Source organism: Thunnus maccoyii, chromosome 6 (genome assembly GCF_910596095.1).
Source record: "Thunnus maccoyii chromosome 6, fThuMac1.1, whole genome shotgun sequence".
NCBI lineage: Eukaryota > Metazoa > Chordata > Actinopteri > Scombriformes > Scombridae > Thunnus > Thunnus maccoyii.
The window spans coordinates 28,143,306-28,158,674 of NC_056538.1; the positions used below are offsets into that span (position 1 = coordinate 28,143,306).

The 15,369-nt window shown below is 41.0% G+C and overlaps 2 protein-coding genes across 3 annotated transcripts in view; one reads left to right on the forward strand and one right to left on the reverse strand.

Annotated features, from left to right (window-relative positions):
- The first annotated feature begins 3,597 nt into the window (after positions 1 to 3,597).
- On the forward strand, positions 3,598 to 7,104 carry LOC121898550 (C-X-C chemokine receptor type 3-like). 2 transcript variants are annotated; one of them, XM_042413722.1, is made up of 2 exons: positions 3,598 to 4,239; positions 5,779 to 7,104. In XM_042413722.1, the coding sequence occupies exons 1-2, from the start codon at positions 4,195 to 4,197 to the stop codon at positions 6,835 to 6,837; spliced, it is 1,104 nt and encodes a 367-aa protein (XP_042269656.1). In that variant the 5' UTR covers positions 3,598 to 4,194; the 3' UTR covers positions 6,838 to 7,104. The 2 variants fall into 2 exon arrangements, with proteins under 2 accessions (XP_042269656.1, XP_042269657.1); XM_042413723.1 differs by having other exon boundaries at positions 5,791 to 7,104.
- Positions 7,105 to 7,594: 490 nt separating this feature from the next.
- The window catches only part of bcl9l (bcl9 like), a 29,523-nt gene continuing 21,748 nt past the window's right edge, over positions 7,595 to 15,369 (reverse strand). The window contains exons 4-9 of the mRNA XM_042413720.1: positions 13,700 to 13,822; positions 13,152 to 13,326; positions 12,844 to 12,928; positions 10,016 to 12,425; positions 9,644 to 9,898; positions 7,595 to 8,896 (exon numbers count right to left, since the gene is read on the reverse strand). Coding sequence (XP_042269654.1) covers positions 7,704 to 8,896; positions 9,644 to 9,898; positions 10,016 to 12,425; positions 12,844 to 12,928; positions 13,152 to 13,326; positions 13,700 to 13,822 — 4,241 coding nt within the window. The 3' untranslated portion in view covers positions 7,595 to 7,703. The remainder of the gene's footprint in view (positions 8,897 to 9,643; positions 9,899 to 10,015; positions 12,426 to 12,843; positions 12,929 to 13,151; positions 13,327 to 13,699; positions 13,823 to 15,369) is intronic.

Sequence of the window (15,369 nt, forward strand, 5' to 3'; positions counted from 1 at the left end):
GCTCAGGATTTATCAGGAGGACGACTGATTTACTCCAAACAGTACGAACCTGGACTGTTTGTGTGTAACAGCTGACCTATTGGATGTGTAGAAGAACACGGAATATTAATTAACATTAGATCCTGACCGCTGCTGTCGGCGTGTCGGACATTTAAATAATCAGTGAAGTTATGCTGCTGTGCCTCGTGCGTAAATGCGCACCAAATTGTTTATCCTGTTATCAAACAAGTTGAAGACAGCTTTGGACGGAGCCGACCCCCCGTCCGGTCCTCCCGCCGGTTAATAACGAACGTCTAGTCTTTGCAAACGGAAATGATGTCCGTGTTTATTTGCATATAGAGATATAAAGCGGGGAAGTGAGATTCGAACACAAGTGGTCACTCAGGACGCATGTGGAGACGCATGTTAGAGCCAGGTGTAAACAGGACCTACATTATATAGGTCTACATATAATTGTAAGTATTACATATATATATAGTTGTTTTCAGCGATACTTCCTCATCTCCTACTGATTAAATTTGATTTTAAATGCTATTCGTCACATCACAGAAGATATGACAAACAGGACAGGCAGACAGGGCTGCAACATTAGCGGAAGCACCCCCATATGGAAAGTAACTAAACCGAACTTTATATTTTGTTTTTACTCACTTGTATTGTATTTCCTCGGTATTTTAGCTCAGATACACGTAAAAGAACCAAACAAACAAACAAGTAAATAAATAATCCCGTTATATTTTGGTTTTGTGACCGGAAAATGAGAAATTTTGGCCGTATTTTTTGTTTCTGTCTTCTGTTAGGAAAACGGAAAAACAAATCTCTCTTGCTGTTACAAATGTCCCAGTGTACAGGGACAGCGGTAAAACATGCCAGGGACGGTTGTAACATGTCAAAAATATACATAATTAATCAATCAAATACTCAATTGAAAAAGATTATTTATCATTCATGTTATTGTGACTATTATTTTTTTCTTTTTTTTTTTTTTTTTTTTTAAAAAAAACAAACAATAAATACCTTTTTTCACACTACATGACGAAAAAGAGGGGAAGCCATCAAATTATAATGCAAGATAATTATTTAATGGGTAGAACACACTTCCCCAAAAAGGTTTAAACATGAAGTCAAAATGGATTAGTTTGAGGACAACATTCAGTACAGGGTCACATGGTAAATGCCGTATGATTTGGCCACTGTCCAGACTGATTTGCCCTTTTTTTATGCCATCTGAAGCCTCTACAGCAAAGGAAGTGGGATTCCCCTGTCTGTCTTCCTCTTTCTGTAAGCAAACAAGTGTTTCTACTGACTATTAGCATGCAACTGATTATCATTAAGTTAGCATGTAATTTTATGACATTTTACATTTAATTTGCTATCTATCTATCTATCTATCTGTCTGTCTATCTATCTATCTATCTATCTATCTATCTATCTATCTATCTATCTATCTATCTACCTAGTTTATGTAGGCCTTTAGGTTTTTAAAATATAGATTAAACTTGGTTCAGGGATGGATGTAACAAGGCGTTACAACCATCCTAGTATCACCTGTCATGCTTTCACTTCATGTGAACTAGCTTAACTGCTAGTTTGACACATGTTAGCCATTTCTATTTGTAGCTTACAAAACAGTGATTCTAAAAATACTTGTTTGGATTCCTAGACATTTGATCTCAGGACAGTATCCAACAGAAAAGTTAAATTTTTACCTCAAAAAAACACTTTTGCTGGTAACTTTCTCTGGGAGTTTCAAATGTGGCTCCTTTTTAGTAAGCAAGAAGACAATCTAACTGAGCACGTGCAGAGTAAGTTTAATCACTGTAGCTTGTTTCTGATTGGAGGAATTCAAGGTTGTTACAACTGTCCCATGTTACAACTGTCCCTGGTCTCCCCTAAATATAGCTCACTTACACGTAATATAACAATAATAATAATAATAATAAAGTTATATTTTGGTTTTGTAACCGGAAAATGAGAAATTTCAGTCGGTTTCAGGAGAAACAAATCTCTCCTGCTGTCATTCCGGTGCGGAAACGAAACGGTTTAAATGCAATAGGTGATAGACTGGCTGGAAATAGAGATGCTGATTTTTGAGGGATTTGTTGTTTTCAGATATGTCATGAAAGCTATTTTTTGCACGTGGATTGTAAAGGACCGTGGTGTACTAAGTGACATGGTAAATTTGTTATTGGTCAGATGAAAACTGAAACCCGGGTGTGTCATTTACCACATGTATGCCTCTTTGCATCTTGTTTGAACCTTTTTTTAACCACAGAACTATTGCTGAGCAATAGTTGTCTTTTTCAGGAATCCCCTGTTAGCACTGATACAGATGTACACATCCACGCCTGGAAAACTGCCCAGTACAACCACAGATGTGCTGGCCATGGAGCAGCTCCACTGAGGCAGTTGGGGGTTAAAGGACAGGTTCACAATTTTTCAAGTCTGTCCTAAAGCAACATTCAGGTACCCAAATGAACACTGACACTTGTTTTTCTTGCTGTAATCATTCCTCATGTTCATACTGGCCATTAAGAGATTCCTTCATATTGCACTTTCAATGTAAGTGACAAAATTCACAGCCCACCCTCTGTGCAAAAATGTATTTAAAAGTGTTTTTCTGCAGCTAATATGAAGCTTCAACTGTCCAAATTAGTCAAATCAAGTCAATATCATCTCGGTATCATCTTCGACCAGTATATGACATTTGACTGTCATGTTAATAAGCTTGTCCAGCCCTGTTTCCTTCAGTTAAGAAATAAGACCTATATTGCCCCCTACTGTTCTTGGACAATCAATCTACACATTCATTTTCTCCCAGTTAGACTACTGTAACTCCCTCTACACCTGCCTCAGTCAGTCTTCTCTAAAACGTTTACAGTTAATCCAAAATACAGCAGCTAGACTTCTAACCAGAACTAGCCGTAGGTCCCACATTACCCCTGTTCTGGCATCCCTCCATTGGTTTCCGGTAAAATTCAGAATAAACTACAAGATCCTGCTGATTACATATAAAGCACTCCATGACCTCGCCCCTAGCTACATTTCTTAGCTCTTTGTTCCCCATTCCAGGTCACGACCTCTTCGATCCTCAAATCTTGGCCTTCTATCTATCCCCCACACAAACCGCAAATCAAAAGGTGACCACGCATTTGTATTCTTAGCCCCAACTCTGTGGAATCATCTTCCACAACCTATTAGATCGGCTGAATCCTTGGACTGTTTTAAACGGCGCTTCAAAACCCACTTATATCAGCAAACCAGCAAACCTGTCTATAGACCTCCCTTCTTGTTCCCATGTCCTGTTTTATTTCATTTTGGTTGATTTCTCTCTGTGTCATGTTTGTCTATTTTATTAATCTATATGTTTCAATTTTGCATGTGCATGTGAAGCGCTTTGTAACTGTGTGTTTTGAAAAGTGCTATATAAATAAAAGCTTACTTACTTACAATATCATTCAAAGTTACAGTCTTTTTAGTATATCTTGTTCCCCCCATCACTTACACTGTAAGCACATTTGGAGGTGATCTTCTAATGGTCAGTATGAACAGCATGAGTGATTACAGCAAACAAAATCTGTTTTAATGTTCATACGGACACCTGACTGTTGTTGTAAGACAGAACTGAAAAATTGAGAACCTATCCTCTAGGGGAGTTTCCTGTAACAAGTCCACTTCTGTAACCACTGCTGCCCAACTATCTCCACGATACTTTAGTTAAATTCTTAATAAACTTCAGCTGACTTATACCTCCGTGATGTATGTGTTGAATGTTTCAATAAAAAAAATACTGAACTGATGCCAGTGACAAAACTGGATTATGTTGTATGATCTCACACCAACACATTCTTATTATTAGGAAAGCTGGATGTCGTAATCAGATAAGATGTGTAACGTTGTTTGGCTGTTACCAAAAATCCTCCAAATACATCACCAAATAAATCTGACTGACTGTAACTGTCACTTGCTTGCCATAAGACAGAATATATTGCGGGGTGCAGTTACTTGTACTCGCATCACTGCTCCTGCATACTTACTATATAAAGCCTGGTATGTAGCTTTCAACTGTTTTGACTTGGTTCAAATGCACCCCCAAGAAAGAAATCAACTAAGTGAATATTCAAGAAGCAGTACAAACAGGAAGCACAAGCACATTTCACCACGGCAGAGTGAGCTATACAAGTGACCGAGACAATGGCAGAAACCACAATGGCTGAAACATTCTTCTTTGATTCTGGGGTAAGTTGTTATGAAAAATTGTTGAAGTGAATGGTAAATTTCTCAAGTAACTAATGTTTTTGAAAGGGTTGTTTTTTTTTTTTGTTTGTTTTTTTTTAATTACAGACATATATATATAGTGAATAGTAAGATATTAGACTATAGCATGTTTTCATTTTCAACTTGTAAATTCTATAACCTTAGGAAAATTGGTGTAATAGTTAGCAACAGTCTTTCTGTGATTTAGACTGTATTGAAATATTCTCTAAAATGCTGGTGGACACTACATTAGCTTCAAACTACTTTTTAAAACAGTAAAGCTTAACTCGTTACAATTTTATAAGCCTCAGCTGCAGCATCTGGCATCTTAAAGCGAGATTTTAAAGTAATGAACATTGTCTAGCAGCCTCACATGATTAAGACTCAACTACAAGATTTGTAAATTGTTACAAAGTAGTTGTAATAAGGTGATAGACTGGCAGGAAAATTAAAGTTGCTTGAATTACTGAACTGTAAAAAAAAAAAAAAAAAAAAAAAAAAAGGCAGCTAAACAGATGTGTGTGGGGGATGCTGCTTCTTTCCTGTTGATTCACTGGGGTAATAGGAGGAAGAAATTCACTCTAATGCATCCTGTATCATTTTCATGAGGGGAGAGAGCAGTGGTTAACTCTATTTTCTGATCACAGGCTTCAAATAGCTTGCAATTCATTTATCATCACACTGATGTAGAAGGTAGAAATAATATGATTTAAGAAAACACTAGCATGATTTTATCTGTGATTTTTTCTAATTCCAAATCACAATCGTTCAAGACAACAATAGATTGAACTGAGACAGTTCATTTACCTATTGGAAAAGGATTTCCCCATTTTAAAAGGCAGAAAACAATTATATAAGAAAAATACCATGAAATGATGTGATAATAGTGAAAATATTTACCCCTCTATCTTAAATAATGCCAATATTTTTAGAAGCTACTTTAAGAAACTAGTGTAACATTAGCACATTCTACATACATAGGTTTAAAATTATGGATATCATTTTATAATATAGAGTTTTACCCTAATTATTGTAATATCAATACATTTTTTATTGATTTTTGGCTCACTACCCCATCATTAGAGAATACCAGCCTTCATTTAAAGTGACAATTTAGGTTTCAATACCTTAGAATATACACTAGCACTATTTGGTTGCAAATTAGGTTAAAAAAAAAAAAACCCCAAAAAAACATCATTAGTATCGATTAATTAGTATACAGCCAAAGTATGCTGTTTTGGCATAGTTGCCAAAAACATCTGTTAGTTACTGTGAAAGGGAAGTGAAAAAAATCTGGTCAATTCAGCGTTTCCTGAGAAACAATTTGACTGAGAACTGAGCTGAGCTGGTGGGAACTGAGAGACATATCAGTGTTATGTGATGATTGGTTTTTCATTTCATTATTAATAGCAACATACTACCAGAATTTAGCCAAAATAAATCCACCTTACAATTGTGTATTAATGGATTAATAAAACCTTAATTGAAAGTAATATTTTCCTTACTTTCCTTTCTTTTGAGTTACCTTTAAAGGTAGCAGACCTTGGAGAACTTGAGAATTATACATACCCGACTGAAGAGATATTCCTCTGCGATGATGACCTGGGCCTGGAGACCATGTATGCTGTGCTCTACGGTTTAATATTTCTGCTGGGCATGGCAGGGAATGGCCTGATGATAACAGTGCTGCTGAGACACTGGCGCCTTCTACGCATCACTGAGATCTACCTGCTGCACCTGGCCCTGGCTGACCTGATGCTTCTTTGTACGTTTCCTTTTGAAATGGTTAAGTTCGCTAATGGATGGCTGTTTGGGGAGTTTCTCTGCAAGCTGATGGGCCTGGTGAAGAAGCTCAACTTCCTCTTTGGGAGTTTCCTTCTAGCTTGCATTGGGTTTGATCGGTATTTGGCTATTGTTCATGCTATTCCTAGCCTGCAAAGTCGACGTCCAAGAACAGTGCACCAAACATGCATTTCACTGTGGCTGGTCTGTTTGGGTTTGTCAATACCTGATGTTGTGTTTCTTACTGTGACAGAGGAATACACAGAGACAGAAAAGTTGTCCTGTGACTATTATCAGTACGGTATCCATGGAAGCAACTGGGTTTTGACCAATAGCATCTTAAATCATGTTTGCTTTTTCCTACCTTTGGCTGTCATGAGCTACTGCTACACAGCAATAGTAGTTACTTTGCGCAAAAGTCAGAAAAACAAAGCGACGCGAGGTGCCATTCGACTAGCTTTACTTATCACCCTCATCTTTTGCTTCTGTTTGCTTCCATATAACATCACCTTACTGATAGGGACAATGGTAGATTTCGGGATCATCACATACAAAAACTGTGAGTCTCATAACTTACTGAACACAGCTCTTGAGGTGACACGCAGCCTGGGTTTCTCACACTGTTGTCTGAATCCTTTCTTGTACGCCTTTGTTGGGGTGCGGTTTCGCAATGAGTTAATAGAGTTGCTTTGCCAGTTGGGCTGCCGTCGTGTTTGTCTGCCTTTCATCAGAGCTCGGGGTCACAGTCGACCATCGGTTTCTGATGGAGCGACCACCAGCAGCACCATCTTAATCTAATACACCCTGATACATTATCAGCTGTAACTAAAATGCTTCTGTTCTGTTGTTTTCTACAGTATTTCACTTGTAATGATGGACAGTGTTTCAATTTTATCAGATACTCTGACAATATAGTACCCATTGTTGTTTTGATTGCATTTAAAAGATGATTTATTTACCCAGTCAAAAAAAAAAATGTTGTTAAAATGTTGTTGGGAAAAATCTGTTTTTGCTTGTATTTTAGCTACTGCTCTGTTAATAAAGATTTCAAATGTTTTACATCAATTGTGTCCCCTTGTCAATGTTATCAAACAACAACACAATAAACAAACTAAAACCACCTTTAGACATCAGTATTATTCTATTTTTAGACTTCTATTAAAACACTGTTATACAGAACAACTGCAAACAATCACAAATGGCTTCTTATATACAGCAAGTATATATTATATACATATAATTGTAGGTATTATATATATATATCTATATAGAGAGAGATATATATAGATATATATATATATAATTCCTTTGCACAACAGTTTGGTAGTTGAAGAAAATAAATCAATGATATTAAAACAAAGAGAAATTTGAGGCACTCCTCTCCTGAACACCACTCTGTTCCCAAAACAAATACACACATCTTTGAAATATACATATTTTACAGTATTTTAGAAAATGGCTTCAGATTTGTTATTGAACCATGTTACAGTGCTTTTAAATATTCAATTTTCTAATCAGGTGTAATCCAAAATATTAAGATTATCACTGATATCTCGTTTTTACAATTCCTCTTTTCAAACAACTGCAAGAGTAACAATGAAAAAATTTCGACACAATGGGTAGGTTACCTTTTTTTTTTGTTTTTACAGTTTATATGAGCTGGATCAAAATGGCATATTGGCCATACCTCCAGGGCCATAGCCAATGGGACTGTCCAGAGACATTCCCCGCTGTCTGAGAGACTGAGGCCCCATCATACCAGACTGTGGGTGGGGAGGGGCCATCATGGGACCCTGAGGGGACATTAAAGGACCCTGGGGGCCAAAGGGATCCCCTGGAATTGACATGCTTCGCTGCTTAGCCTGCATCATCATAATGTTTTGCTGTGCCATCAGATTGTGTGGGTGCTGCTGGGATGACATCATGCCAGGGTATGGATTGGAGGGATGGTGGAGAAGGCTGTTAGCCATCATGGCTTGCTGTTGCTGGAGTTGCTGTTGGGGCACCATGCCTATCCTTCCCATCATATGCCCAGGGGGGCACATTGGGCCCATGCCCCCGCCAGAAATCATTCCTCTAGACCCCCCCTGAAGAATACCCATGCTTTGGCGTATTCCACCATGTGACGGGTGAGGTGGCAACTGCTGTTCAGCCATCATATTCTGTAGGTTTGCTAAGTGGGGGTTGGATGAAGGGCCAGTGCTGTGTGGAGGGCCAGAAGACGACAGCTGCTTGAGGAGCTGCTGTGGAGTAGGTTGCTGGGATGGTGGCCCCTGATGTGGATTCTGATGTGGCTCACTCTTAGGGAAGTACTGAAGCGTGCTACTGGGTTTATCAGAAGGAATGATACGGGAGAGATCAAACTCAGGGATACCTGTGTGAGTCGGACGTATGACTTCACTTAGATCCGGGCCATCCCCCATGGGCAAAGAGGCAAATGAGTCTGCGGGGTGAGAAGGACGTTGGTGAGGATGGCCTTTGCTAAGCAGGTGTAACTGCTGAGGTGGCAGAATAGCCTCATTAGACTGAGAGAAATTCTGTGACATTCCTCCAATAGGTGAGTGCATGGGCCCATGAGATGGTGGCTGCATGCGAGGAAAACCTGCCATCTGGTTCTGAGATATGGGTGAAACGTTGCAGGGCCCCATTCCGTCAGGTGCTCCTCCTCCCATCATGGCAGAATTCATGGCAGGCATGCCCATTTGGTTTGGAGAAGAAAGCACAGGTCCTGAGGCGTCATGGGACAGGTGCTGCTGACCTTGGCTTACAATACCCATGGGGCTTTGTGGATCACTGTGGGGCCCAATGGAGCTCTGGGAGACAAGTATCTGGGAGGTCTGGGGGTTCCCCATGTTTCCTGGTGATAAAACAAGCCCAGCATGAGAGAAATTACACTATTAACATTTGAAAATAGACTGCCCTCTTTCTCAACACATTTTACTCATGAAATATTAATTGGAGTTCTATTCATATTTGAAAACAGCACTATATATGAGAGGTAGGATAATATGAGGGTTTGGACTAGGTGAAGGATTTTATGGGCCAAGCAACACAGATCTAGGAAATAACACACTTCATTCATCATTAATTCAATCTTTCTCTAATGACATGGCAATATATTAAACAGATATGGGATGGACTTGTGATGTTTTGTTTGTTCCCTATCTGATTGATTTGTTCTTGTGTTGTTTGTTTGGTGGTAATTATTCTGTTTTGTTCTTGTTTTGTTTGAATGTTTTGTTTTTGTTTAATTTGATTGAGATGGGTATCATAGACACTGGTAGAGGATAGTTGACTTTTCATATTAATCACAACAGCAGTTTATTGTTAAAGTACAAAGAAGGGTAGGGCTAGAAAAGATTTGAACTTCTTCCTACTCCTGTTTGAACATACTAAGATTTTGATATATATGTTTCCAGATGATTTTGTTTGTGTTGTTTTCTTGCTGAAATATATATATATATATATATATATATATATATATATATATATACACATTTTTTTGTTGCTTCTTATTATATATTTTCTTGTTTTTTTTTAATTTAAACAAAAAAAAAAAAATCAACTGACAAATTACAGTCACAGTGTGTTCTTGTTTTCATACCTCCAATGCTGACACCAGATAGAAGAGGTCGATCTGGCAGCATCTCATCATCAGAAGTGGCAATTGTTTTGATTGCATCGTGGTAGAGAGGAGTGGAACTGGGCATGGCATACTTGGACATCTGAGACATGATCAGAGACAAAGGATTCTGTGATGGAGGGGCATCAGGAGAAGAAGTAAATGGCATACTAGGATTCATAGAGCCTGGCTGGCTGATGGGGGTAGAGTTTGAACTCCTGGGAGGAAGTGATTGGCCTGCAAAGAACATAAAAAAATAGTTAATGTCACAGAAATATGAGCAACAGCATTAATGATGATCAGACATTAGAGATCCCAGCAGTGTGTTCCGAACATATTGGATTGTGATCATACCTGTCTCAGTGGAATTACTTCCTCCATTGCCCACTACCCTCCCACTGGTTGGACCACCTGGACTTGGAAGAGCTGGAGAGCCCTGGAACACTGGAGAGCCCACAGCCATGGCTGGGGACTTGAGTCGTCCAGGAGAGGCAGACGGAGAGTGCAACCCAAGGTTGGAAGACCCCATTATCTGGGGAGACTTCATGGAAGAAGAGGAAGGAGTACCAGCACCAGATGCAGGGGGAAGAGGTGGATGATGCCCTGCGGAGGAGATCTGAGAGGGTGACTTGAGTCCTGGAGCAGAGGGAGAAGGTAGAAGAGGTGAAGGCTCTTGGTTGAGTGATGGAGATTTAAGCTGACGAGGAAGAGGCACTGCAGGAGAGGTCAGTGGGTGGACATTGATTGACAGGTCAGAGGGGTGCCTAGGACCAAGATCTGCTCCCCTGAGGCCTCCAGTGATCGGCATATGACTAAGTCGTGATGTACCTCCCATCTGATTAGAACTCTGCTGGTCAGGCCCAAACATCTCAGGGCCAGGTTGTTGAAGATAGGGTCCTTCCACCTGTCCTCCAGGGAAAGGACCTTGATTGGGAAACTGAAAGTGACCATCCGGTCCTGGGATCATTCCCTTATTTCCTCTTCCATTCTGTGAAGCTCTGATTCGTGAAATCTCTCCTGGGCTAAACATCTCACCTAAAGGCCCCCCTCCTGCAGGACCTCCTCGGAGCTTCTGAGATAGAATCATGTGCTGTTGTTGCTGAACACTCATCTGTGGGTTCATGTTCATAGTAAGGTTGCTCCCTAGAGGAGAATCCACCAAGTCTCTCATCTGAGGACCCCCTCCAGGAGAGCCCATAATGTCCCGTGAGCCAGGAAAGTCCATAGAATCACCTCGAGTGGAGGGTGGACCCCGGCCCATTCCCAAATTGGGGAAGTCTGGGCCCCCAGGATTCTCCGTAATTCTTGAGCCCAGGTTTCCCTGTTGCTGCTGTTTAGCTATTCGATCAAGTTCAAACCTAGGAAGCCCCTGCATCTGCCGTTTCTCCATGATGCGAAACATTTCCTCACGCGTCAACAAATGTTCTGGGTCACCCTGCAAGTGCTGAGGAGGTCCACCTGGGTAGCACCCATGAAAGGGACCTCCACCACCCATGTTGTTGGGCATATCATCGAGCCAAATCATCCCTGGCCTGGTGGCCCTTTGAGGTCCTAGACCCTCCATTGATAAAACTCCCCCTGGACTACCAGGAAACCCCCCTCCCCCCGGTGGCCCTCTCTGCATCTGTCCTAGGAACCTTGGACCACGAGGTCCCTCTTGGTGCATGTCCATCATTCGTGCATTTCCACCCATTCCTCCTCCCATCATATTGCCAGGGCCCCACTGTTGGTCTCCAGACTTGCTGTGGTAGGGAGGAGGGGGTCCTCTCATCATCATGGGACCCCCATGCATGCCCATCTCGGTCATCATTCTAAAGTGCTGAGGATGTGTGGTGGGTTGCATTTCCTGTTGTCGTCTCTTCTCTTGGTAGTACTCTTCTTGAAGTTTCCTCCACGCTATTTGCTCTGGGGTCAGCCCTTCTGGTCCAAGTAAGGGACCCATGTCAATCCCAGGTGAAGACAGCTGGTGATGTTGGTGTTGTGGTAGGTTATGGTGAGAGTCCATTTGAGGGCTGTCAAGGCCAGGTCCACCAAGAGACTGTGTTTGAGAAATTATAGACTGGAGGGGTTCTTCATATTTCTTCATTCCTCCCATCGGAGCCAAGGCTGACGGTACCATATTACCACTACTGCAATTTCCAGGGTTATTAGTGCCATTCTCACTATCCTCAAGAATAGCACTCCTATCAGTATTATTGTTATTATTTAGGTTGGAGGCATTATTAGGAGGATTGTTGTTGGAGCCTCCTGTGTCTGCAAGGCCTCCACTTGCCCCACTGCGTAGAAGCAGCCTCTCTATGTCTCTTAGCGTCTGCAAAGAACGCTCTCTGTGTTCCAGCTGCTCTTTGGAAAGACCATCTGTGTTCCCTGGGCCGCTCCTCTGGCCTGTATCACTCTGTAGATGTGCAGATAGGATGGAGGGACTCCCCGAGGGAGAAGCAGTAGCAACAGGAAGGGGCATACCCCCTCCACCCTCCCCATCTCCAGTTCCTTGGACTGGGCCTGTAGGTGTGGCCGTGCTCCCTCCCTCTGATCTATGGGCCACAATGCTATTATTGCTGGAAGCTCCGCCAGGTCTAATCTGAGAAGATTCATTATCAGAGTGTCCGGCTGATGATGGTGTCCCTGCAGGATGCAATGGGCCTCCAACTCCTGCAGAGGCTGGCTGTGGAGTTCCACTTTGGGATTTAGGGGTGCCTGTGTGTGGAGAGCTGCTGGAGTTCACCTTCTCAGATAGATTAGGAAGCTTCCCTGATGGGTGGCCCTGTGGCAGACAAAAGGAGAAAAAGAAATAGGTTCAGGCTATGAAAAAAATGCTGTTACTACTACTTTACACTGTTACTAAAGTTATATTATTATCATGAATTATCATCATTATCACTTTTATTGTAATGTAATCGTTTGTTATATAATTACTAAAATAATCTTACTATTTAAAATCATTTTCCAAACCAACACATAGTGCACTTCACTTTTTTGGTGCAAATATTCACACCGGTCCTAACCACTGCTGATGGAAACAGGAACAAAGAGGTATCTGAGACCAAAATAGCTAAACAAATTACCCTTACCACATAGTTTGCACCTGTGGTCTTTATTATAAACCTTTACTTCACCATAGTATATGTTTGACACAAAGTTGATATTTTGTTTAATTTGCCACTGAGCTGTAGATGTCTGACCTGCTCCAACTTGGTGCATGGAACATTTTGCTGGTGAAACAGAAGAATGGAATCGGTCTGTCCTTTCATTACTGCCTCTGCAGCACTGTCAAAATAATACATCAATATTACAAATTAGATGAACACTGCAGTCATATAATTCAGTTTTGAAATCTAAAAAACCATATCAAAATCTATTTGTTGATAAGATTAAGAACATGTGGACATCTCTACTTCCAGTTAGTGCAAATAAATACTGGCAGGTGAAACATTATTGAATTATTGCTAAAAAAAAAAAAACGCATTTCAGATCTGCAAATAGTTTGTACCTGTTAGCTAGGTTGGTTGTGAAAACATACACCACTTGCTGTGAAGACTGAGGTGGCTCTGCCTTTAGCCCTGGTCCCACTCCACAACTCATTACAGGACCCCCAGGTTCAGACATGGATCCTGCAGACAGGCGATCAGGAAGCCCCTGGATAGGACCTGCCAGCCCTCGCTCCCCTGAGAAAAATCATCAGCACACTGGTTTAATCAGTCTAAAATGATATATTGGTGTTTAATTGCAATCCTAGTACATCTTTTTATATACAACATCTAAACACTAGATGGAGCTAAACCACATGTAAAGTCAAATCAGTGGGAAGGTATAGCATGGCATTCCAAGCTCTCATCTTCTTCCTTTCAGTGTGTGCAGGATCTGAACCTATGGATAATTTATGGCTTTAACCTGTTCTCAAAGAAAATAAAATTGAGAAGTGGAAGGGGATTCCTACATGTTATTATTTATGTGGCCTTCACACTTGTGGTCACAGTGATACCATTTGTTATTGAGGACTGTGCTACATTCACCCTCTGTAGAAGCAGACAGACTCACGGTGGGTTGCAGTGTGTGGCTTGTCTTCATCTTCCTCTGTGTCAGGTCCAGAGCACCATTCATCTCCACTATATGGCTGTTTCTTCTCCAGAACACAGCGCCGCTTACTGCGCATAACACCCTCTGGAAGATAAAACACACACATCAACATCTAGATAACAACAGTCATAGTACTCTCCCTTTAAAAGGTATTACCAATGTCTTTGTTTTTAATGTTCACTGCTAATGGTCTTAACCCACCACTGTATTTTCCAGAGCTAGAGGCTACTGTACTACTCCGTCTAATGCAGTTTGCCTTACAAGTTATTGAATTCCAGCCTCCAGCTGCCTTGACGAATGTAATCAGTCATTTTAAATCAGAACATGATGTTAAATGCCAAAACCACATTAAATCAATCATCAAATGGTCCATTAAAAACAGTAATTAGCTGCCACATAAAGTGACGTTCGCAAAATGTACCATAGTCATGTCATGTAACATTATGGATTATGTTGACCAGACCAACATGTCTCTATTAGCCAACTTAAATATTTTTTGAAAACATTGGAAGCCTGTGAGGTGAAACCTGGGGTCATGCACTTATGTTTGAACTATTGGACAAGCTCCTAAAGGACCAGTGTGTAGGATTTAGTGGCATCTAGCGGTGAGGTTCCAGATTGCAACAAACTGAATACCCCCCCCCCCCACACACCTCTCCCCTTCCAAACATGTAAGAGAATTGGCCGTGGAAAACGCAAAAGGTCCTCTCTAGAGCCAGTGTTTGGTTTGCCTGTTCTGAGCTACTGTAGAAACATGGCGGTGCAACATGGCGGGCTCGATGGAAGCTCCCCATGTACATATAAAGGGCTCATTCTAAGGTAACGAAAACACAACAGTTCTTATTTTCAAGTGATTATACACTAATTAAAACATACTTATGAATATTATATTCCATTTCTGCCAAGTCCGTTCCACTAGATGCCACTACACACTGCACCTTTAAAAGACTAAATGTACAGTAAGGAAGGAAGTGAGTTATGCTATGACAGTACAGTGAAAGGACAGCAGAGGGAGGACTGCTACCTTTCAGTGAAGGCAGTATGAAAAGAGCTGATGTCTTGTTCTCTGCAAATGTTTTTGTTGCCAACAGTAACTAGTTTATCTTAACAAGAAACTCAGCTATTGAGCCGTGTCTGCTACTATGTTCAGACTATTTGTCACTGACCCTCTCCAGGTTTGGCAGCAAAGTGATTTGAGGAAAAAAAGAGGGAGGGCTTGCATTTCATTTCAATGCACTTTTGTTTTTCTACAGGCAGAAATTAGATCACAGGGAATGACAGAACTAGAGAGAGAAAAGGAACGTGTGTATGTGTGTGTGTGTGTGTGTGTGTGTGGTCAAATGGAGCAAGAAGAGATTTGCCTTCAAAAGACCCACCCTGTCTTTCATTCTCTCCCTCTTTCAGAATCTGCAGCTCTATGTTGGAACCACACCCCTCCCTCTGAGTCTATCAAGGTGTGTGTGTGTGTGTGTGTGTGTGTGTGTGTGTGTGTTTGTGTGTGTGTGTGTGTTTAAAGAGGAGGTTCAAGTCATGTACAGGAAGCCCAGATGAGTTTCACAAAATCATGTAAATGTCATCTGCAGTCATAACACTCACGTGAACACACGCATGCCTAAGAGAACAACAGCAAA

Coding starts and splice junctions, on each gene's coding strand:
- LOC121898550 (XM_042413722.1), top strand. CDS start 4,195: ATGGCAGAAACCACAATGGCTGAAACATTCTTCTTTGATTCTGGG. Junction 4,240..5,778: donor CATTCTTCTTTGATTCTGGG/GTAAGTTGTTAT, acceptor CTTTCTTTTGAG/TTACCTTTAAAGGTAGCAGA.